The sequence below is a fragment of the Phyllosticta capitalensis genome (assembly GCF_038381095.1).
Source record: "Phyllosticta capitalensis strain CBS 128856 chromosome Unknown BKA78scaffold_7, whole genome shotgun sequence".
Taxonomy (NCBI): domain Eukaryota; kingdom Fungi; phylum Ascomycota; class Dothideomycetes; order Botryosphaeriales; family Phyllostictaceae; genus Phyllosticta; species Phyllosticta capitalensis.
Window position 1 is genome coordinate 1,134,961 of NW_027117445.1, and position 23,400 is coordinate 1,158,360.

Sequence of the window (23,400 nt, forward strand, 5' to 3'; positions counted from 1 at the left end):
CACGGCGAGAGAAATCGAAGAGTTGTGGCAAATTTCACATCCGCTGGGGCCGTGTACATTTAGAGTTGCGACCCCCGGTTTCAGGAACAGCCCCCACATTGCCAGAGAGGGAAGCTTTTCTCGACATGACAAGCAAGGGTTCAAAGACCCGCCATTGTAGGGCGGAGACCTCCATCACCAGCCCACAGACACCCGCTGTAACCGCACTGGACCACGATGGCCAGATGTGTTGAAAATCGATCTCTTGGCGGCGGTACTTTTTGCCATTGTGGCAGTGAGGAGGAAGCATTATTCCAGAGATGTGGAAAATTCAGCCGCAGACGTTGAAACGTTGCGGCTGTCTACCATTCCTACCATTCGTTCTAGGTCTGTTCCGTCACATCGGCGGCGTTGTTGTTGACCTTGCGATTCCACAGCAATCCCCTAGACCTCGTACACCGAGTCCAGCCCGTTGACGACGCGATGCCGGCCTCTGAAGAACTTTAATCCTGAGAACCTTACCTTTCGCTTAGCTATGCTTAAAGTCGGGAGACGGTTCCTGATATTAGACAGAAGGGTTGGCCTGACCGAACACCAGGTGATCCGGGAAGCGTATGCACAACATCAGTCGTTAGCAAACAGTCTAGGACTCTTGTATTTGCAATCGATTACTCTCTGCAAAGCTTCATTCCTAATTTCAATCCAAGGTTCAGTATAACTGTATAGTGGTATGCAACTGATCTTACTATCATGGTCTTTAAAGCAAACAGCGAATAGGCTATCCCACGCGTCAACACTTCCACTGCTACCACGCTACCAGTATAGAACTGCAAAAACGCTTGCACGAGGTCCCGGTGTTCCCACCGATCCCACGAAATCCTCTGACAAAGATGACAAGACTTCCATCGCAAGGCCTGATGAACTCAAAGTAGCCCCGAGTCATGAAATGCAGGTCCAGTGAGCCAAAAAGTCATGAATTTTCTCGTCATTGTTTCTGGCGTGTCACAGCAGGAAAAACAGTACGCTGAAGGAAAAAATCCACAAGTGTCGCACGTTGATGGATTTTACCATAACGGGTTTGACTGGTGACGACAGAGGATAAAAGCTAACCGTTCAGCTCACTCGGGCATGCCGAAAGAGCCGCAGACACGCACGAGCCAATGAGTGTCGTCTTTCTAAGTATCCAGCTTATGCTCGCGCAATGCAGTAGCGCCGCTACAACGCATTGTGAAAATTAGCGCAGACACGGATGAAGAGCATACTTCGTGGCTGATGAGCACGACTTGTGGATGACCCACTTTCGATCAGGTACTGCACGCGAAATCTAACTCTACTCAGCGGACCGATGTACTGTACACGGCAAACCTCGCCGCCTGCCGCCATTTTTCTTGGTCTTTCCGGCTACGGAACTTTGCCCTCACCCAATATCCGAAGGCTGGGCACGTCACTTTGTACCGGGCTTGACGATGCGGATTGAGAATCAAGCTCTTTGCCCGTCCCAACACCCAAACACGCTCTCTGCCTTACGCAAATTATCATGCCTCAGGTTGTGGTTCAGCCAATTGAATGAAGCTGATGTTGGTTGTAGTGGTGACATAAACCCGGGCACACGGAGTTAACCTCCCTGGCCAGAATCACGCTCACAACTACAAACTCCCATTCGCTCGTCTTCAGCCGATCAATCCGATGTTTCACACTGGAGGGGTTGATGCAGTAACTTTCGAGCCTCAGGCACTACATTACTGAAGGAGCTAGAAGGCGTTGTTGGTTGGCTTGCCAAAGGTGCCACAGGCGATTCTCGGACCGTCGATGACTCCCTGAGCGCACTACACAGCCATGTCTCACCGGAGGACACTTGACTTCTGCTTGCGTGTCACGATGTTTGAGATTTGTGCTTCTTATCATGAGATCTCGCTGTACCATTGCGGAATGCGCAGAAGAAACCCACCCATCGGCTTGATCTTTCTGACGAAGCAGCTGATTCGTCATGCGCGTTGTGTACAAGCACTCCTTCTACCTATTTTTACTCAGCTTTGGTTGCTTAGGGTTCAGGCGCAGGTACCTTGAGGGTACAGTATCCCGCCCTTTGGCTGGAAGTAACTTTTGACGATTTTGGCCAACGATCGATCGTCTCAAGTTTGCTTAACACGTTCCATCCCGTATAGCTGGGGACAAAATGGTCTTGTCACACTACCTACATCTTCTCTGTAGACCGTCTCGTGTGTGATGTACATCGCAAGTTCCAGAATGTCTCACTGCTACGTCCACAAGCCAATTGGCTCGGAACCAAGACCCGTTGGCCCTGGCCAAGCCGTCTCCATTCGCGACTAACTTACTAGATATAGAGCAGCAGCCATTTCGGCGATGCCTTACCTTCGGTGCGAAAAGCGGCGGGAGCAGGGAGCAGTCGTACACCCATGGCAGGTTGACAGCCTTTCTCATCTTTGCATCGTCCACTCCACTGCGAATCAATATGTTGACGACCCTCGGTGACTGAGGTCTCTTACAGCACTAGTGCCATAGCACGTTGACTGAAGCCCGACCAATCACACCTGCCCTGTGCCAGCACCAGCAAGCTTGGAACCGTTCTCCCGTCTGCTAAAACCTCGTTTTCTAACCGACCCCAATCGTTCAGGGGATTCGCCAAATCGGATCAGGAATGATTTGGAAGACAAAACTTGCAAGGCCTCCAACACTCCCATTTTCTTCTCGAAACACAAAATCAATGACAGGTGGAAATCGAAGGACTTCAACGGCGAAGGTCGGTTGCGTCAGGAACCAAGCGGCAGAGCCTGAAGACGGACAAAATCCGTGTGACTGGGCCCAAAGTTCTGTTGTCATGGCATCGTATCCAGTAGAAGTTGGCACGGGAGCAGAGTTTGTGTGGAGCGATGGCAGTGGGGACACTTGCACGATACATAGACGTATCGCAGCGGGTCGCAAAAGAAATGTCAGTTCCAAGGCGGTGCCGGGGCGCTTGAATGCTCCCTGTGGCTTTCATTTTACAACTTCGAATGTCTTAAGTCTTTAGGTGTCGAGATGCATGAATGCTCCCTGTGTACATACATGATTTCAAATTTGGGCACATGAGGTCAACTCGCCAAACGACCGAGTCACATACAAAACTACAGGAAGCATTCGAGCATCCCATTGTGTTAATTCATTGCTTTTGCGACCCTATCAAACAAACAGTTGGCGGGATCGTTCTCAGCCTCTGCTACTTGAGACGGAAAACCACTGCATACGATTACTTCTCAACACCTGCACACTTGTCACAGCCGTCACCAAGAAGACTCAGGTTCGGCCATCGTTTGAAACAGCTCTTGATGCAGCTCCTTGGCCTTGACCCCTGACAGTCGTGATGTTGTTGAAACTACCAGATCTTGTCTGAGAAAATGGGCCATGACATCGACCCTATCAAATTCGCGTGCTTTGCACAATGCAGAATCGACGGAATCTTCCAGAGACAATTGTTGACTAATTCTCGCAAGCATTTCACGGAAGAAACCCAGCTCGCAAAAAGACTACCCCTTGGATTCGGCCCCGTCGTCGCTGTACTCCGGGGCTGAGACTCGGGAGCGGCCCGAGGCGTCGGGGGTAGATGCGAGAAATCGGCCAGGGACCGTGATGAGTTCGTGGTAACTGATTACAAGTTATGTTGCCACGCTATCCATTAAGCATTGCTCACTGATGATGAAGCCGTCACCATGTTTGGGTGGGAAAGCTTCTCCAGCTTGCGCGAGGCTGTGGTTGTGCACTTTGCTCGCGCGGGCAAGCAACTTGACCATTGTCTTCCACGTCTTTCGAAGAATCACGAACCTTTCTTGTTCCCGCCATAGCTGTGAGCAAAAGGGATTTGTGATTTCACAGCAGTCACACTCTCTAGTGGAACTTGCCCTTCGTTTCCTTTTCCTTTCTAGTCATTGCCTGAGGTTCAGACGTTCATGCTGCACCCATTCCGGCAACGGCCATGGTAAGTGCCGTATTTTGACACGAGGGCTTTCGGGATAAAGGCCTCGGCCGCAGCCTCATAATTCATCTCACGTCAAATAGTCAGATTAAGATTCCATCTCCCTGATCTGTCCGCAACAAAGACCGGGTCATCAAACAGCAAAAGATTTGCCCGTAGCCACCTCTCCAATCTTGTGCACCTCGCTCTCATTTTCTTTGGTGCTTCCCTCGGTGCTCCTTTCCTCGCCATGAATCATTTCCGCCACACCTTCCAGGACGAACGGAGAGCTGCCGCGCTGTCGCTCGGCGGGGAAAATGGCGTGAAATGCGGCGTGTGCAAACAGCGCCATGAAGAAGCCGTAGAAGTATGAGATCTCATACAATCGATCCCAACCATTGCCCGAAGACTTCTTTTGGATCGCACGCGCGAATCCAGCTGGAAAATTCCGTCAGTAAGAGCACACGACGACGGAAATTTCTTCGATGGATGCCAATCACTTACGCAGCAAAGGGGCCATTCCAAGCAACCAAGCAGCAAAGGCACGCCAATTGAAACCATGCCAATACCAATAGCAGCTTTTCTTGTTGCCCATGTACATATCGCCGATGTGATACTCGCCAAATCGCACAAGAAAGTAGTCGCTGACGACTATACCTGTCATGGGGCTGAGGAAGACACTCCAACCGCTGAGGACAGTGATAAAAGTTCCAGGATTGACGACGTAGTTCCAGGGACAAATGGCGATTGCAATGACGGTGAGAATGTAGCATCCACGGCGGATGTTGATCCATCTGATTTGTGTCAGGCTTTTCATTTTGAAGTCGGCCGGTTAGGGGTTCGTCTACTCACTTTGGACACAACGCCGCCATGTCCATTCCAGTGGATACTCCATTCAACATTTGACACAGGGCAAGCTGGCTGACCAGGAATCCTAGACCTGCAAAAAAGGTCCCCGCTCTCTGAGAGCTACCACTGGGATCGCGCTTCTGAACCTCGAGGAGTAATTCAAAGGGGTTCCAAATGTATTCTCCGTAGATCGTTGCCGAAGCCGAAGTGATCAAGATGCCACAAACAGAAGTGACAATGATGAAGACCGGTGCCGCTAGGAACTGTCCAAATAGTGCTGAGTTGTAGTTTTTCGCGTACCTCGTCCAATCGGATTGACCAAGACACTGTGGAACATTAGTTGATATCGGGGAAAATATGGGGAATAAAGGGACCTACCCCAGAAGCTTGAGAGCCAATGATTGATTGTAGGCCAAAAACAGCGTTCCAGCTGAGTGTGGAGCCGTGCTTTGTGGAGCCTGTGTAGAAGAGCTCGCCAGGCCCGCCAGCTGTGTGTACGCTCCAGGCCAGCATCCCGAACATTGTCACTGTGATCATGATGAACGTGATGCGGAATGGGAGCTGGAGCTTTTCTGGTGGGATCATTGGAAGAGGCAAGAAGACGAAAATGAAGACGAAGAAGCTGATGCAACTGGCCGTGTCGAGGTTTGCGCTTGCTGGTAGAGTGTTCTTCATGTGGACAAATTTTGGCCCAATAAGAGCACGTAGAATGATTTTCATCGCTTGTCCGCCCCAGTAGGCCTGCAAAACAGTTAGTTCCCGAGTTTGAAACACTACCAAAACTGCCAAACTTGCTTGAATACCCATCCAAACGCAGGCCGTCATGATTCGATTCAAGACAGGCCAAAAGCCGCCGCGCATTCCCCAGGAAGCTCTCTGGAGGACAGTAAAGCCTAGGTAGAGGTGGGAGCCAGGCCAGCCGGCCACTACGGCGATGAGCGCAGATATCAGGGCGACTCCAACCATTACTCCGATTGATTGCGGAACGGACAAGCCCAGGGAGAGTAAGGTCGATCCCGCCGTCCACGCCGTGGTATTGATGCCTGCTATGGTCCAATAACCCGCATAGCCCTGCCACGTCCATGTCCGTCGATCTTCGGGCATGGGAATTAGATCTCTGTTGCACCAATACGTGTTTCGGTACGACGAGTTTTCGTCAACTGGGCATTCGAGGCGTTTGGCCCAATATCCCACGCGCTCTTTGTCAATATGAGGCGCCATGTTGCTTCAACTCTTCTCCTCCAAGCTCTTTCAAGTGTCCGATGAGAAACCAAGCCAGATATTTCAGGAGTAGTCGAGGACGCGGACGAGTTGACCATTCGTCAAGATTTCCTAATTCGGTTAGCGCGTCGCGCCGGCAAACGTCGAAGTCTCCCCCGCTTCGCATCGCGCGACTCTCACCTTTGAACCAGACCTCGTCAATTACGGTGTTGGATGTCGTCGTCGGATCTCCTGATCTGCTCGAGCGACCAGGTCATTGCATATAATCCCCTCAACGATTCGGCGCAGACACGGTCGAGCAGATATGCGACAGCGACCAGGCAGCCGGTGGACAGTTGGATAAGCCGAGCGGAAGCATGCGAGTCATCGTGATAAGAGCTGATGGGCTAACAGGACGCGCAGATCCAGCCTGCAAAGCGTATCGCGGGTTGGCTCACCAGTCAGAGCGGCAACCCCGCGTCTGGTGTCGCTCCAAGAGTGGGGCACGTCAGCATACAAACGCCGTTTAGAGTAACAGAGAGTCGGCGCCGACGCTCCCGGCCAAGGCTCAAGCTGGTCAATGGGCTATCTTTGTCGCGAGCCGCATCTGATCAGGAAACAGAAAGTGTCTTGATAAGGTTAAAGGCAAGGGCGCGAAGGGCGCGTGCCGAGCTGTCGTGTCGGAGAATCGCGTCCCACCCGGTGCAAGCTGCAGAGTTGATAAAGTCAGAACTGACGGACAGCTGCGCGCATTGTATAGCACAGTGCAAGAGACGAAATGACCGCAGACGAAAGCTCCATCCCCATTGTGGATTTCAGTCGTTGGGCAAAGGCGTCATCGGAGGAAAAGAAGGAAATTGCCAAAGAGTTGACGGACGCCTGCATAAGTGTCGGCTTCGTGTACATTGTCAACCATGGAGTCTCGGACGAGATGCTAGATGAGGCCTTCGGGTGGTCCCAGAAATTCTTCGCTCTGCCCGAGGAGAAGAAGATGCTCGCGCCTCATCCAGCTGGACCAAACGTGCACAGGGGGTACAGCTGGCCTGGTCTCGAGAAGGTCTCGCAATACATCCACAAAGACGAGGACGGAGATGCTGATGCGAAGGATGAGGAGTTGCGGAAAATAGGAGATGTAAAAGTATGCACGGATCTTCCTTTCCCAACCACCCCCTTACCCCTGCTTACCCGCATCAGGAAAGCTACGAAATCGGCAGCGACGAGTGCACCAACCAGCCAAATGTCTGGATACCCGAAGAAGTCCTTCCTGGTTTCCGCCCATTCATGACAGACTTTTACTGGCAGTGCTACGGCACCGCTCAAGAGCTGCTGCGCGCGCTTGCTATTGGCATAGGCCTAGGCGACCCAGACTTCCTGCTCAAGTTCCACGACGGCCACAACAATCAGCTGCGGCTGCTCCACTATCCGCCGGTCGAAGCAGAAAAATTGGCGTCCGACTCAATTGCCCGCATGCCCGCGCATACTGACTGGGGCTCGATAACGATGCTATTCCAAGATGATTGCGGAGGTCTTCAGGTTGAGCATCCGCGGAAGCCAGGAGTTTTCATGAATGCGCCAACAGTTCGGAACGCCATCTGCATGAATGTGGGCGACCTGTTGATGAGGTGGAGCAATGGTACGTCGATCGCTCCTTTCCTCTCCAGACTCTCTGTTCCCAACCCCTTACTCCCCCCATCACCCACTAACCCCATATCCTTCGTGCAGACTACCTCAAATCCACACTCCACCGCGTAACCTCACCACCTCTCTCCGGAAAGACCGCCGACGGGAAGAGCATGACGCGCGCACGCTACTCCATCCCATACTTCGTGTCGCCCAACCCCGACGCACTCATCGAGTGCCTGCCGGCATGCACCAATACGCAGAACCCGGTCAAGTACGGACCCGTCGTGCAAGAGGATTATCGCCGCATGAGGGCCAAGTTGCAGTATCCAGAGAAACAGAATATGCCGGGGGCGGCGAAGACGGTGTCGGTGGCTTGATGGAGGAACCGAGAGGAGAAGGGTTGGAGTCAAGGGAAGGACGTGGATTGGTAAGGTTTTGGAATGGCAGACTGCATTGTCCTGCGGGCGAATGGGACTGGGTTGAATGAGCTTACGTCGTCTTTTACAGCCCGTTGTCAATCGAATCGCTTCTATTCCAATCCTGAACATCGATGGAATGCGAACCATTTGCTCTCAATGAGATCATCTTTCTCAGCCAAAGGCACTGACGGAAACTAATCGCAGCGAGCACAAGGGCATGGATTTGCCAAATTCTACCACAATCAGCAAAGCCCCTCAACCGACCGCACCCTTTGATGACCACCACATCCCAATTCTTCAGATCGAACCCACACCTACGCCAGCCAGAACCAGAACTTCTCGAGCCAATTCCTCGGACGTCGCTCCGGCCACTCCTGCGCATCCAAGGCAGCCTTTCCACTCCAAATATCCGCTTCAGCTGCCTTGACGAACGGCTCGCGCTTCAGAATCTTCCAAAACAGGTACAGCCCGGCGAAGATGGGGATGCCGATGTAGGCGGTGATGAAGTCGGTGACGCTCCAGTTGCCATTGGTAAAGACTGCAAAGCCGTTGAAGAAGATGATTATGAGGAAGTAGCCGAGCGCCGAGTAGGCAAGGTAGGGCTGGCCGTGGGATTTGAAGACAAGGGTGTTGCGGTCGACGTTCTGCGCCTGGAGCGCGGCGCGGAACCGGATGTAGGCGACGAGGATGGCGCACCACGAGCAGAGCTGCGAGATGGTGGTCAGGTTCTGGAACCACTGGAACACGTTGTCGGCGCCGGACGACACGCTCATGTAGGTGAGGAGCGAGATGGAGGCCGTGATGCCGACGCAGTAGTAGGGGACGCCGGTTGAGCTGCACTTGAGCAGGAAGCGCGGCGCCTGGCGGTTTTGCGCCAGCGCGAAGAGGTAGCGCGATCCGGTGAAGAGGAAGGCGTTGGCAGAGGACGAGGCCGATGTGAGGATTACGGCGTTGATGATTGAGGGGAGCGCGGAGATGCCCGCTCGGTTGATGGCGATGACCCAGGGCTAGTGAAGAGGTGAGCAAATTGTGAGTGATAGCTTTCAAGCCAACTTACTGATTGCGCAGCGCCAACGGCACTAGAGTCAAGAAGATGCGGGTCGTCGTATGGCACGAGGACACCGATGGCCAGGGAGCCAAGGACGTAGAAGAAGAGGATACGCCAGAAGACGCGGCGGACGGCCTTGGGGATGTTGACGCGTGGGTTTTCAGCCTCTAATTGTACGTCGTGTTAGCTTGCTTCTCCCTTTGTAGTCCGCATGTAAAAGAGATGGCTAATTTCCTTCCCCCTCCACTGTGTCCTTGGCCGAATTCACCACAAATTCAAATACTTTTATACCACAAGCTGGACTGTTAAACCCCTGAAGTACCCTGTGAGTCCCTCTTACAAGCAGGGCTCCCACTGATCTCTTGGTGTTGCGAAAGGGTGAAGTCAAGGGGGTCGTGGTCCGTGCTCATATCATCAACCAAATGGTCGCTCACATAAGCACCTCCATTCTCGATGGACTTGATTTGTGCCCGCTTGCCTTTTTCTCACCCCTTCCTTGGTAGGAGTTCCTCTGGCAACTAGTGCTGTAATGGGTATGTGGAAATTGCTGCAAAAAGCTGGGCCGCGTGGTAGTTGGTAGGCCCTTTTCAGGGGGGGGAAAGGGGTGACATCATCCAAAAGGGGGGAATGAATTCAGGCACTTCTTATATGAAATGAACCCACCTCCGGCTGCGACAGCGACCATCTCTACTCCGCCATACGAGAAGGCAGCGTTCACCAGAGTCGCAAACAATCCAGCGAAGCGTCCAGTATCTCCCGTGCCGATATACTCCTTCATCGCACCAGGGCTCTTCCAGTAGCGGAATCCGAGACGGCCTTGGTCGCCAGCGCCCAAATCGATGCAGAGAGCAAGGATCAAAAGCCCTATTATGGTGATGATTTTGATGCTGGCAAAGATGAACTCGGCCTCGCCGTATATGGCTACGGCGAAGATGTTGAGCGCCACAACGACGACGATGATGATGGTTATCCACGCGGCTTGGTTGATTTCTGCGTTCCAGAAGCCAATGACGACGGCGGCGGCGGAGATTTCGGCTGGATAAGGAGGTCAGGGGGTCACTTCTTTTTCCCTCTCTTGTTTTACCAACTTACCACATAAAGTGATTGCAGACTGATACCAAGTGTTCCAGCCTAAACCTCAGTCAGCGCATCTCAGCCTTACCAAGCAGGGCAATGTCCATAATCGACATCGCTTACCAACAGCAAATCCAAAGGCCGGGTCGACGTAACGAGCGCAGTATTGAGGCAGAGCTCCAGGAAGCGGCAACCACGTCGCCATCTCGCCCAGGCACAACATGAGACCATAGACGGCAACTCCGGTGAAGGTGTAGCCCAACAAGACGGAGAGAGGGCCCGACGTTGCGAAGGCCTTGCCGATACCGAGGAAGAGACCAGTGCCGATTGTACCACCAACTGCGCAGCCATGTCAGCTGGAGAAAGAAAGGAGCGTGTAGAGTCAGTCCATCGACAGGTGTGTTGGCAACTTACGAGCAATGAATTGAATGTGACGGGATTTCAATCTGGTTTCAGTGTCAGTGGCTAACGTCCACGCCGCCTGCAGAGACATCAACATACCCTCTGTGGACATAGCCGAATTCCTGAGCGGTTTCTAAGTCGCCGTAAAGATCCGCGGCCTCTCCAGTGTGGTAGCCTTTTTGGTGAACCAAATCGCCTATTGCTCTTTTGTGCTCGTCGTACGTGGGAGACGCAACGCTCCCGTCACCGACGGTGTAGACGTCCTTTTCGTCTCCCATCTTGAAAAAAATGCCAATGGCTCTCAAGAGAACAGTTGGGTTTGGTCGATGCGCAGCGAAAAGAGATGTTGGAGGTTCAGACGACGAAGGGCAAAAATAGGAATGGTCGAGTGTCGAGTCGAGACGAGGTAGGGCTATCCCGCAAAGCCAAATAGCCTACCACTTTTACTCTGCTCTTATCGAACGCAGAGCACGATATCGCGGGAGCGCGTGCGGGCGTTTGTCAACGGCGTCAATAAGACAAATGGACGACTCGCGAGAAATCAGCGAAGTGTGTGTGCACAGAGGAGAAACCAACCCAGGGTGATATATACACCAGCAGGTAAGCCAGCAGCCCATGCTACCACGACGTCGTCTACTAGCACAGCAACCGCCAAGGTTGGTCCAATCCCCATGCACACACACGCTTCGAGGGCCGGCTGCTTGCTCGAGTCAGATCCACGTTCCCGCCGTCACAACCTTTGCTCGCTTCTGCTCGACGTCCATCCATCCACACGGACTGCGAATAATGCTGGGTCCCCTCCTGATCCTCCTCCACACCTCCCCCACGTCCCTCCGCTTGGCCTATCCGGGGAGGCGCTCGTACCACTGGGATGCAGAGCTGAGTGCACAGGCGCCGCGCCGAGGCAGCGCAAAGAGCCGAAGCACAACGAGAGGCAGAATCCGCCGTCTGCCTGCCTTCCTGCCTGGCCGCGAGACACATTGACAGGCTACGCGAATGTGCCATGTCGCAAGAAAGCAGTGAGCGAGACAGATAGGGGCGCTCGAGTGGCTTCAGTTCTGGTTCAATTGGTTACAACCAGCAGTCGGCGCCGTCCGTCCAGGGGCGAAAGAAGGCTGTGTGTCGTGTACGACGCTGGTGTGCTCCCATGGACTGATGCAGACCACACTACTCCGGAGCATTCATGTCTTTGCTGGCTTGCTGCTCCCAGAAGCACGCACGTCTTGCACACATACGCCTCTACGTTCTGGAATCCTTCCGGCCGTCGAATGCGCCAAGGCCACAAACGGCCTGAACGGCCGTGGCTGCGGCTTGCTCAGGACAAGCTTTGCACAGATAGGCGTGGCAGAGCTGCGGTGAGTGGTGACAGGCTCATCAGCAACGCCGCCCGGCAAAAAAGGGCTGCTGCTGGTTGCAACCAAACGCCAGAAGCCAACTGCCTAGGTTGGATTAGGCAGGTTGCGTGCTCTCCGCCCCCCGGAAGCATGCGGTTCGTTCCCACGCGAGACGAGAGATGCGATGCGATGCGGGCCGGGAGCTAGATAGTGGCTGTTCAAAGTCATTGGATACTTACACACGTGTTTGCCAAATGTTTATAGCCTATCCGGGCGCTGGTCGAATGACCTAGAGTTTTGTATAGCCTGACCTGGGCGAGCATGTTGTGTTTGGTGACGCTGCCGGCTGACTGTACCGCGCATTCCCGTCACCACACATGGTCGTGGAAGGGAAAATTCGATCAAGGCGACGGTGCGATTTTGCTCCAAGAGAAAGTCAATTGTTGCGCATCATGACACCCACCACGTTCAAGCACAAAGGCGGAAAAATTTGCGCGTGCAGCTGGCTTCTCAAAAAAGAGACCGCAAAAGAGTTTGGGGGAGGGGACAGACAGATGGGTATGCTCGCGAATGGCGTCGTCCAGAACCCTGTGTCGATTCAGTTTGGCCTTACTCGCGGGTTGGTGCGGAGTCGGAGCATTTACCTTTTCCGTGCGCCTTGCCTGGCGCACCATACTCACCTTCCTTCGTGCAGCCTTCTCGAACACATCGAGACGTCTTGATTCGCAGAAGACAAGGCCGGATTGACTTCAGCCGCACTGCTTCTTTTTCGCGCGCAGGTGTTCCAATCGTTGGAGAGCTCCGGTCCCCGATTCCGCCAAGGCAGAAAATGAGGAGACACCGTGTGGTTGCACGCCCGCCGAATTTGATTCAAGATGGCCCGCGTTTGGGGGTCACGCGCTCTGCCAATGAGTCTTGTCTGTCTCTTTTTCAACCTGTGCACTGGCTGTTGAAATTGCTGCTCTGAAAATCCCATCGATTGTCACTAAATGCGGTGACCAGTCCGCGTTGCCGAAAAATAGTCTATGGACACCTTCGACACGACATTGGTGTTAGGGAGCAGCCAGAGACATAGCAATCTGCATTCGGTCAACTGATTCACTTCTTGTATTTCATCACTCGCAACAGCTCAAGCTCAAACCCCTCGGACGTGGTGTGCGCAACATGGAAAAGAGTTGTACCGAAAACTGTTGAATACATCCAGTCAGTAAACTGGGCCATCGACCACAGCGGCCGTTTATGCCTGCAAACGCCGTTGATGAGCAGTTCCTCCATTTACCAGTTTCAAAAACGCCTCTAGGTCCATCGTGTCCGAATGGATGCAGTCCCAACCAAAACACCAGTAATATAAAAACGTCGCACCAACAAAGGCCGTTGCGCTCAATCAATTTCCAAAGCGGAAACCCAATTCAGGAAACGCGCGCTAGTGCTCCTCGCCTTCGCCTTCCAGCAGGACGTACTCCAGAATGTCGCTCAGAGTCAAGACGCCCTTGAGACGGTTGGTCTCGTCAATGACGACCAGACGATGCACCCGTGACTTTCGGATAGTGTCGAAAATGGTGTCCAGTCGATCATACATGGAGCAAGTGTAAATTCCCGGAAATTCCTGAGACACACATTAGCAGGGGTTGAAGAACGCAGGATGGTCACGCACATCATTGCGCTTGAGCAAAGCTTCACCGACGGTCAAGTTAAGGTCGTCGTACACGCCACCCTTGATCAGAGTGATCACGTCGACGGCCTCAAAGACGTTGATGACAACCCCTGAAAAAGTCAGTGCCAAATGACCAAAAACAGATCCGTACATCTCACCGTCTCTATCCAGAATGGGCACGCTCGAAATGCTTTTCTTGACCAGCATGTTGATGACATCCATGACTGGAGTTTCCATGTGTGCTGTTGCCAAGTTTTCGTAAGAGCCAACATTAATCTCCTTCAGCGGCTTTCTGAGATTCTCCGTCTCCTTGACATTGACCGCAATGAATTTCAGGATGCGATACTGCGTCACCACACTGACCACCATGTGCCGTTGTGTCTCGTCGTCAATATCGACCAGCGGTATTCTCCTGGCTCGTGACTCGAGCATACGGCGACAGGCTTCGTAGAGCGGTTTTTCCGGGTGGATCGATACCGTCTCGATAGGCGTCACCCCGAGTGCCTTTTCAATATCTGTATTTCCAATCAACATCCATGGCCAAGAGCTCGACAAAAGAAGCAATACCGCGCAGATTGTTCAGGCGAAACTGGTCGACCTGGGCGAGGGCGTCGGGGTTGTGCCAGTAGTATTGGATGACGTTGATGTAGTCGGAAGTGGTGAGCAAGCCGGCGAACGTGGACGTCTTCGAGTCCCATAGCGGTGCCGAGACAATACCTGAAGATTACCCGCTGTCAGAGACGTCATATGCACGTTGCCGCGTCCGGAGTGGCTTGCCATTTTGGATGAGGATGTTCAAGCTCTTCTTAACGAGCAGGGCGGTATCGAATATGATGAGTCGAAAGGATACTGGGAGGACGTCGTAGCTTGTGCGGACCTTGAGAAAAGCTCGAATAGCGCGCTGGATCATGGCAGTTAGCGCGCAAAGTCATGCCAGGGACCAATCTTCACGGCAAGTGCCGCGGCGGATGGACCCAGACGCACCAGAGCTTCGATTTGTTCCTTGTCGACGGGACTGAGAGGCTTGGGCGATGCGGCGTGCCTTGCCTGCGCCAGGGGCCTGAGGTAAGAAGCTGGCGTCACGAATCCGGGGCCATTTGGAGCTGGGGAGAGCTGCTCATCAGCAGCCGGGGGTGAGGAGGTCCTGGCGGATTCTGCAGCCTCTGCTCCGGCGGACATGGCGGCTCTTGCAAGCTCGAAGCCACATGGAGCTGTGGCGTGTGGATTGGCGAGCCGATTGCGCGCACAAATGTGGCACCCTGAGGTCGTTGCTGGACGAAGTCACGATAGAATGTTTCGGTGTTGAGTTCCAAGTTGCGTTAACCGCGGACGTGTGGGGCGGCGATGATCTGCACCTCCACCACTCGGATTCGCTTAGTGGGCATACCTGTCACGTGCCCTGTCCATGACGTCGGTAAACGTCCTTGCGACAGTCAAAGATCACTGGAAGCTTCTGCTCTGTTCTGTTTCAGCTTGTCAAAGTGAATGTAGCTAGAGAAGCTTCGATACTCCTATTGTCAATCACAATGCAAACGCCATCCATCATCATGCAAGCAAGTAGGTACCCCTGGTCGAACGCTCAAGAACTGCACCCTAGCAGAACCGTAGAATCCTCTGCCCTTTCAAGCCATTGGCGAAGCAAAAATCATATCCGCTTCCTCCTAGCTGTTTCGGCATTGCCATAAAGTGTCTTCGCCATGAAAAAAAATCTCGTCCCCCTACGCCTTGTCCTTCCGGGCAGCCTTGAGAGCGTCCGGATTCAACTCGGGTCCTGGTTCCGCCTCCTCCTCTTCTAAGATCATCTCGTTGCTGACCTGATCCAAATCTGCTTCTCCAACCTCGCCAATGTTCTTCTTGGCCAGACCAAGGATTGATTCCGTCTCGCTTATGCCCCCCTTCTTGCTAGACGGGTCGCCATCTACACCCATGGACGAATCGTTTTGCCTTGCGAGTAGCGCCTCATTGTCGAAGCGAACAATCATGCAGGACAGATTGTCGGTGGAGAAGCGGGCGAGGGCGTGGTCGACGAGCGTTTTCGAGGCCGCCTGAGGGTCTTTGATGTTGCGAACCAAATCCACAGCCTCCTGATCGGAGCAAACATCCCACAGCTGCCCATCATGTTAGCATCCAAAAGTTTCGTTCGAATATGAGACTTACACCATCGCATGCCAATATTATGAACTCATCTTGGTCGGGCTGTATTACAGTCTCGGTCGTGTAGGGATGTCCCGTAACCAGATCCTTCATGTATGCGTCTCCAAGTGCTCGGGTGACGGCCAGGACGCCGTTGACACGGTTGTTGAGAATCAACCCTCCCGCGTTCGCGATGCGCCTTCCCTCATTTTCGTCGCTCCCCTTGTGATCGTAAGACAACCGAAGGGCTCTTCCTTTTCGGCACAAGACAATGCGAGCATCGCCAACGTTGGCCGTGTACAGTACGCGCTGACGCGTGGCAACTTCGCGGAGCTTTGCCTCTGTTGGCGGCGCGTCGTTGGATTCTTGCGCACCATCCTTGTTCGAAGCTTGTCCGGCGGTTGCAGAATCCGTGCCAGCGGAGTTGTCTGCAGTGGAGTCGGCCACCGCCTTTGCAGAGGCGGCGGCGGCGAGTGGAGCAATAGAGGTCGAACCAGTCGCAGACTGCGAGTTGGGAACCCGGTCTTCCCAGCGCAAAACCGCGATTACGGCCGTGCATCCACTGTTCTTCAATGGAAGCTTTTCCAACTGCTGATCAACATTGGTAAATGTCTGGTCCAACAGCTCTGGAATGGGCGTGTTGGGGTTCTTGCGAATGGCGTCTTCAAGGAGAAGGTGCAACTTCTTTCCACACCAATCAGCAGCAAAGGTGCCCGCGTGACCGTCGAATATGGCAAAGTAGCCGTTATCAGTCTCGACAACGGTCTGATCGGCAGAATCGGAGGCGCTTGTTTTTGAGTCCTGGGTCGAGACAGAGCCTTTGCGCGCCGAGTTTTCCAAAAGCGGCTGAGGAGTGCTGAGGAAGTTGTAAAGGTAGGCGTGGGTGTCTTCCATGGTCCTACGGCATTTCTTGTTCTTGTCTTCGGTGACGCCAACCCTAAACGTCGAGTAGGCCCCCGGTATTGACTCACCGGCCGAGTTGTTCTGGGATCCTTGCGGAACGCTCAGGGCTGGGTCTGTCTTGCTCAGCCTTTGGATGGGCGTCTGGGGACTCTTTTCTGAAGACGATGACGTGGGCGAAGAGCTCTGGAGGTGCAGCGTCTGCTTTGCGCTGTTGAACATGTCCCGAGCGCGCGAGACGCCACTGCTGCGGCGCTTCTTTTCGGAGCCCTGATTGCCATCGTCGGGAGACTTGCCATTGCCGTTGCCATGAGCATTGGTCTTGGAGGGGCTGCCGGAGACGCTTGAGCGCTTCTCGCCGCCGGCGGTGCCATGGCCAGGGATGTCGATGGAAGCAGTCTTGTGCTGTTCGGTAGGCGAATGGGCTTCAGGCTGGTGGTCGTCTTCCTTGGTGTCCTTCCCAGGCGTGGAAGAGCTGCCAAACATCCTGTTCAACAGTCCTCCTTGACTGGAAAAGCTCCGCCTCTTGCCTCCTGCCAGATTGATGAATTGTGGGCACCCGGAAGAGCGCAGCGGTGGGAGAGCCGGGGGGCAAGAGATTGGATTAGGCGGAGAGAAGCGATGGTGTTGAGGGGTCGCGGAACGGCGGCGGTGGTGGTTGCGAGGGGGCGCAGTTTCAGAGAGCGAGAGGCGAAGTCGGGCGGAGGGGCAGGGAGAACAAGACCAGCGGCAAAGGCTGGGAGAGAAGTGGTAGTGTGAGTGGAGTGCGTGGTAGCGAGAGGGGCGAGGTGTGGTCGAGGGACAGACACGTTGCTGTCATGCGGGTGACGGAGACGGTAGCGGGAAAGAGGGATGGAAGGGTGAGTGAGTGGTCGGCGGAGTGGAGGGAAGGAGAGCTGTCCAGTTGAGCAGGCAGGCAGGCAGGCGGATGGCGGATGCTGGGGATGCGTGCGGGCGACTGGGACTGGGAGCTGTGACAGGCGGCCGCCGCGAGATGGCGCGTACCCACTGATCGCCCAGGGCGGGGCTATACTGCCATTATTCTACTACAGTATGCGCTGCACTGCGAAGCGCTGCGTTGGCCGCTAATCATCTAATTACAGACTCAATCCAGTCTCGTCGTGTCTTGGTCTCGAGGCCGCCAAGCTCCATCGACTCGGGGCTTCATGTCAATTCCAGTTGAATCAAATGACGCCGCTGTGGACGTCAAAGGGCTCGCTCACACTACCATGGCCACCCCATGACGTAGGCACTCTCTCCAACTCACAACATCTCGTCGTTGTGCTTACGCATCGTCTATTGCTGTGCCTGCTTGCTAAATAAACCACCATGGCAACTGGGCACGCGCTCACCTACATCCATGTCACCTGGCATACTACTACACCCACCGTAGCGCAATAGTACAACCAACATCTGCCGTCTGCTGCCGCTGCTTTCGGACCCAGCCGACAGCCTCATGTCGACGCTGAGAAACATTTTGACCCCCTCACACACCCTCTGTCTGGGTGCTGCTGCTTCCGGCTAAACGGACAAAAAGTTCCACCCTCCGTCCGACACATACGTCGTTTGCTGTGCTGCAGCCCGGGATAGCCATGCCCTCGCACTTCAAAAACGCCTGTTCGCCCTTCCACCAACGCCAACTTGTCCCTCCTTGCGCATGCCAACCCGTCATCTGCAAATCATCGTCGAAGACTATCAAGTCGTGCTTGCAGATCGTCATCATCGGCGTCTCCTCCTCCTCCTCCTCCCACTGCCTGCGCTACCCGTCCTTCTCCAACGGCAGTCTTTTGAAGTCCAGACGGCGTTTCGCCCAGCTGAGACGGTCTCGTTAGCACACATGCTGCAGTGCAGCTTCGTCGCCTGATTGCACGTACCGCTTGGCCAAGATCAACTCCTATCTCGTCGAGCACCTGATTGACCACCTCCTCGCCCTCTTCCTCGTCTTCCAGACCCGTGACGTCGTCGATGGCATCGTCCATCATCTCTTGTCGTTGATCCATAATGTCATTCTCCTTTTCAAACTCCATGGCGATTCTTTGCAACGCAGGGAGGTTCATCTGCCTGTTCATGCTGCCCAGTAATGCCGTGGCACCCTTCATCGACTGCATCATTTGCTCGTTGCTGCGAACAGTCTGGAATCCGTGAGCGCGTGCCCTTTGCTCTATGCCGTCATGTACGTACTTGTATCCGCAGAGAAATGGCCTGGAGTTGTGTCCGCATTTGGTAAAACTTTTGGATATACCTAGTAGACCATCAGCCAATGCCATATCCAGTGTGCCTCGAATACAAACCTCCTTGTCCTGACCAGATCCTTTGCCTGGATGCGCAGAGGCCCCATTTGTCCATTCTTGGCGCTCTTCTTTATGTCCTGTACCAGCTTCTTCTCTTGATTCTCCAGTTTGACGCGCTCTCGGTCGAGCTCACGCTGCGTCTTTTCGAGCGCTCGTTGATGTTTGCGAAGACGCTCGGCCGGCGTCATCCGCTTGCCAAAGGCCCACTCGACAATCTGAGAGATAGCGTCAGTCATGGGCTCCAGAGCGCGGGGTATGTTGTCTACCAACATTCATGGCGGTCGTGTTGCCAAGCGAAACGCGAGCCTGGACTGGAGATCAAGCACAATTCTCCGCAGAGATGCAGCAGACAAGCGGGCAAAAGTGTGGGGAGAAAGACGTGGTCAAGGTAGGCGACCGACTGCCGAGCGTGGGTGGGCGGTGGGTTGGTGTCATAGCTCGAACGGGAGTGCCCGTGATCTCGCCGAGACCGCGCCAGAACCAGAATTCTTAGACAAGTCCGACGTTGACTCCTACACCCGTTGAACTCTAACAATCCCTACCCATCCTCAACCACGACCCGCCATTGCGCGACATGCGCAAAAACGCTCACAACTCCAACAACGTGCAACACTAATGGATCCGAACTCCTCGTCTTCCGCCAGTGGCTACGCATCGCCGTCTGGTCGCCAGACTCCCAGCCGCCACCCGGAATCATACCTCGCCAACCAAGGCGCCCGTCGCCCGAGTTACATGACTGTTGGAAGCGGTTCGCTCTCGGAAAGCGCTGGACGTCTTGCCGCAATGCTGGATGAAGACTCTGGATACGGGGGAAGCATTGCCGACACGGGAAGCGCGTCGTCAGGATGGCATCCTGGCCTCACCGAAGATCGTCCCACGCCTGCCCACACACCAGCTCTACCTGGAGAAAACAGCGCTGCGTCGGAGCACGAGCGCCGCACTATCGCCAGCCATATTCACCAACTTTACTACAACCAGAACCGGACCGCTCTTGGAAGATGCATCGGCAGGACCGTCGACACTTTGAAGAAGCTGCAAGACATGAATAAGGATTGGCCGGCCCACTATCCGCAAGTTCAGCGTTCAGAATCTCCAGCGCGCGCCGCCAGCCCGCATGATCCTAGGCCTGGTCTTCACCACACCCAGTCCACATTGGACAACCACCGGAATGAATCGCCGAACAGGCCTGCGCCGTTGAGACGGGCAGAAACGTCGTTGGGAGAGAGCAGCTCATCCGCCGAATCGAGCTCTGCCGCGGCGCAAAGGCCAGCTGCGGAGCCGCGTCTGGTGACACCTCAGCTGGCGCAAGATTTTTCGGTTCTCAAGATTGATTTGAAGATGGGCGCCTTGTCGCAGACGGAACTCGTTCATTCTCTGGAAAAGGGCGCTGTTGCGCAGCTTCTCGATGGCCAAATCACCAAGTCCATCAGGCATTTGTACACTCTTCGGGACCGCATCGACGACACATCCAGCAAAGTCCTGGTTACGGGAGACCTCAACGCCGGAAAGTCCACATTCTGCAATGCTTTGCTGAGGAGAAAGATTTTGCCCGAAGACCAGCAACCTTGCACAAGCATTTTTTGCGAGGTCTTGGACGTCAGAGAGAACGGCGGCGTTGAAGAGGTTCATGCCATTCCAATTGGATCAGTCTACAACCGCGACAATGAGGCATCCTACGACGTCTACTCGATTCCTCAGCTTGAGGAAATTGTAACGGAGAACGACCGGTATGCTTCATGCAAGATTTACGTCAAGGACGTTCGTGCAGTCGACGAGTCGCTTCTCAACAACGGCGTAGTAGACATTGCGCTCATCGACGCCCCTGGTCTGAACGCGGACTCCCTCAAGACGACAGCAGTATTTGCACGTCAAGAGGAAATCGACGTCGTTGTCTTTGTTGTTTCAGCCGCCAACCACTTTACCCTTTCCGCCAAGGAGTTCATATTCAACGCTGCCAGGGAAAAGGCCTACATGTTCATGGTCGTCAACGGATACGACATGATTCGAGACAAGAACCGCTGCCAGGATGGTATCCTCAAACAGGTCGCAAAGATGAGCCCTGCAACCCACAAGGAAGCCAAAGAACTAGTTCACTTTGTTTCGAGTCAAGCTATCCCGGTGGCACCGATGCAAATCACCGAGAGCAGTGGTGGCTCAGGCTCTGGGCCTGGTGGTGACCCTCACGATGACGATGACGACTCATCAGATGCACCGCAAGACAAGGGCAAGGGCAAGGAACGCGAAAAGATCAGAGACTTTGAAGAGCTGGAGAGCTCGCTCCGTCGCTTCGTTCTCGAGAAGCGCGCAAGATCAAAGCTTGCTCCCGCAAAGACCTATCTGTTGAACGTGCTGTCGGATCTTTCCAATCTCGCCGCTATCAACAAGGATGTCGCACAGGCTGAACTGGATCGCGTGACTAGGGAATTGTCGGAGTTGGAGCCGGCCTTTGAGCAATCCAAGAAGTCCCGCACAGAAGCCAGCCAAGACGCCGAGTACACGATCGAGGAGACCGCCGCCGAAGTTTACGACTACACGCGTGAAACCGTGAGCGGTACGATTTCTCGAGTCGCAGAGCACGACCTGGGTCTCGAGTACCCTGGTCTTTTGGGTGTGTTCCAGTATGCCGAGGACATCAAGGCTGCCATGCTGCAAGAGATTTCGGAGAGTGTGTACGTCTGCGAGGACTACGCGCGAGAACAGACCACCATTGGCTTCCGCCGTATCTCGAGCCTTGGTATACTGCACCTGGGTGACGACTGGAGCCATCTGACTTTCCACCCTGAAAAGATGTTCCGCAAGAGGAAGGACGCTCTGTCTCGGTCCGTCGATTTCGACGTTGAAGTGTGGGACTTTTTCGACGTAGCGAGTCTGTGGGAGCGTCAGGAGAAGATGGCTGGTACCAGCATGGCCGTCACAGTTGCTGGTGTCGTTGGCACGCGGTTAGTGGGCGGCGTCAGCTGGATTGACGGGACGCTTGGTGCCATGAGAATACTTGGTTCCAACAACCTGCGGAGGGTGATGATTCCTGGTCTGATGTTGGCTGGTAAGTTTGACCAAATCTTGTCCTTCACGAGCAGAACGTGCTAACTCAACACCAGTCGGCCTCGGCATCACCTACGCCCTCCAATCCATCCCCAAATCTCTGCCCCGCCGCCTCTCAACCAAGCTCTCTGCACAGCTCGACGCCCTCGACTACACACACGCCAACGCCGCACGCATCGCCAACGAGGTGCGCAAGGCTCTCAAGCACCCGGCCGACGAACTGCGCGTCGGGCTGCAGCGCTCGGTCGAGAAGCTCCAAGGCCAGAAGGAGAGCACCATCAAGAGCAAGCAGGAGTCCGAGGTCGCCCGCAAATACTTTGGCAATCTTGTCAGGGACGCGGGCGACATCAAGGCGGGCGTCGAGAGAGTTGACCTCGAGGGCCCGGCGCCCGGCGTTGCTGGTATGTATCAACCGTAATGCAGTGGAGGTATGGGAGACGGGATGAGATGAGGACGACGTGTGCTTCTGCGTCTGATTAATTCACTGGGCGAGCTGGCTGCTGCGCGCTTGCATGCATCTGGGTCGTGTTGGGAAAAAAAAGTTTGCGGTGGCTCTCTGTCGTTCCTCCCTTCTGGCTTCTCCGTCTGCTTTTTGGTTGCTGTTTTTTTCCTTCTGTCGCGCTGCCGCCGCAGCTCTCGGTGGCTCCACCCACACCTGCCTACCTCCCCTCCCCCTCTCCATCTCTCTTTTCCATCCATTGTAGATACACCCGACTCCTCCGCGCATATCACCCTGCCTCCTTTTTCTACCCTTTCTCACTTCTTCCCCCTCTCTTCCACAAACACCACCACAAACACCACCACCCATCCTCCCCATCCAATCCGCTCTTTCCTTTCATGTCTTCACTACTGTACGGCTACCATCGCCCTTCCCCCAACCATTCGTCCGTTGCATTCATCATCGATACCAATAGTCTGCCTCAATGCTTTCAGAATCAACGCATCCATCTTGTATGTAGAAATGATAAAGATTGATTTTTTCTCTCTTGCCTGCTTGACTGAATGCTCCACTGATTGAAATGCCTACCTCGCCGCCGGGTCCACGCGTGGCTGCAAGTGGACAAGTGGAAATCCGACCCGTCCATGGATGATGAGGGAGGCGGCGGCGGCGGCGCTTTCCGACTCAGACTCGACGAAGTCGCGGTCTATGGAGAGGAGAATCGGCGGGTGAAGCAAGCGTGTGCGAGCGAGCATTGGGGATATGGGGCATGCAGTGGCTTCCCGAACGTCGCCCTGGGCTTTTCTCTTATCATCGCCCTGTCCCCTTTCTCCCTCCATCCCCCTATCCACAAAACCACCCAACAGCGCTCATCCTGCGCAGAGCGGCCGTCGCATCCCGTGTGACACGAATCAAGTCGTTCGTGCCATGCAAGAGTGGAATTCTGAGCTCGATGCGTGATGATGGCGACATGAGGCACGCAATAGAGGAAGGCACGGTTGGAGGACCAGGCGACAAAGCGAGCACTGGGAAGTCAAGGGGGAAGGGGACTTGGGGAGGTGTGG

At 54.4% G+C, this 23,400-nt stretch overlaps 7 protein-coding genes across 7 annotated transcripts; 2 read left to right on the forward strand and 5 right to left on the reverse strand.

Annotated features, from left to right (window-relative positions):
* Positions 1-4,082: 4,082 nt before the first annotated feature.
* Positions 4,083-5,998, reverse strand: BKA78DRAFT_253828 (NCS1 nucleoside transporter family protein; the record flags this gene model as incomplete). The annotated part of the gene is made up of 5 exons (XM_066884850.1): positions 4,083-4,366; positions 4,433-4,722; positions 4,781-5,103; positions 5,156-5,518; positions 5,561-5,998. 5 exons carry the CDS (start codon positions 5,996-5,998, stop codon positions 4,083-4,085), a joined length of 1,698 nt encoding a protein of 565 aa, XP_066742675.1.
* Positions 5,999-6,755: 757 nt separating this feature from the next.
* Positions 6,756-7,977, forward strand: BKA78DRAFT_254121 (thymine dioxygenase; the record flags this gene model as incomplete). Its single annotated transcript, XM_066884872.1, has 3 exons — positions 6,756-7,115; positions 7,172-7,610; positions 7,700-7,977. 3 exons carry the CDS (start codon positions 6,756-6,758, stop codon positions 7,975-7,977), a joined length of 1,077 nt encoding a protein of 358 aa, XP_066742676.1.
* A 356-nt stretch (positions 7,978-8,333) lies between these two features.
* BKA78DRAFT_285008 (amino acid permease/ SLC12A domain-containing protein) lies at positions 8,334-11,079 on the reverse strand (the record flags this gene model as incomplete). Its single annotated transcript, XM_066885697.1, has 7 exons — positions 10,643-11,079; positions 10,556-10,587; positions 10,265-10,480; positions 10,160-10,198; positions 9,731-10,102; positions 9,077-9,234; positions 8,334-9,026 (listed from the first exon to the last, which is right to left on the reverse strand). The coding sequence occupies exons 1-7, from the start codon at positions 10,819-10,821 to the stop codon at positions 8,334-8,336; spliced, it is 1,689 nt and encodes a 562-aa protein (XP_066742677.1). The 5' UTR covers positions 10,822-11,079.
* A 1,929-nt stretch (positions 11,080-13,008) lies between these two features.
* BKA78DRAFT_372728 (uncharacterized protein) lies at positions 13,009-14,938 on the reverse strand (the record flags this gene model as incomplete). Its single annotated transcript, XM_066892750.1, has 7 exons — positions 13,009-13,483; positions 13,532-13,641; positions 13,690-14,046; positions 14,099-14,248; positions 14,309-14,432; positions 14,790-14,880; positions 14,919-14,938. 7 exons carry the CDS (start codon positions 14,936-14,938, stop codon positions 13,301-13,303), a joined length of 1,035 nt encoding a protein of 344 aa, XP_066742678.1. The 3' UTR covers positions 13,009-13,300.
* Positions 14,939-14,946: 8 nt separating this feature from the next.
* Positions 14,947-17,484, reverse strand: BKA78DRAFT_318835 (phosphatase 2C-like domain-containing protein). The gene is made up of 2 exons (XM_066888811.1): positions 15,689-17,484; positions 14,947-15,639 (listed from the first exon to the last, which is right to left on the reverse strand). The coding sequence occupies exons 1-2, from the start codon at positions 17,048-17,050 to the stop codon at positions 15,250-15,252; spliced, it is 1,752 nt and encodes a 583-aa protein (XP_066742679.1). The 5' UTR covers positions 17,051-17,484; the 3' UTR covers positions 14,947-15,249.
* Positions 17,485-18,141: 657 nt separating this feature from the next.
* Positions 18,142-19,341, reverse strand: BKA78DRAFT_164785 (Snf7-domain-containing protein). The gene is made up of 5 exons (XM_066883156.1): positions 19,126-19,341; positions 18,856-19,070; positions 18,746-18,806; positions 18,439-18,696; positions 18,142-18,378 (listed from the first exon to the last, which is right to left on the reverse strand). The coding sequence occupies exons 1-5, from the start codon at positions 19,129-19,131 to the stop codon at positions 18,244-18,246; spliced, it is 675 nt and encodes a 224-aa protein (XP_066742680.1). The 5' UTR covers positions 19,132-19,341; the 3' UTR covers positions 18,142-18,243.
* Positions 19,342-19,470: 129 nt separating this feature from the next.
* On the forward strand, positions 19,471-22,315 carry BKA78DRAFT_253685 (uncharacterized protein; the record flags this gene model as incomplete). The annotated part of the gene is made up of 2 exons (XM_066884841.1): positions 19,471-21,898; positions 21,954-22,315. 2 exons carry the CDS (start codon positions 19,471-19,473, stop codon positions 22,313-22,315), a joined length of 2,790 nt encoding a protein of 929 aa, XP_066742681.1.
* Positions 22,316-23,400: the final 1,085 nt, after the last annotated feature.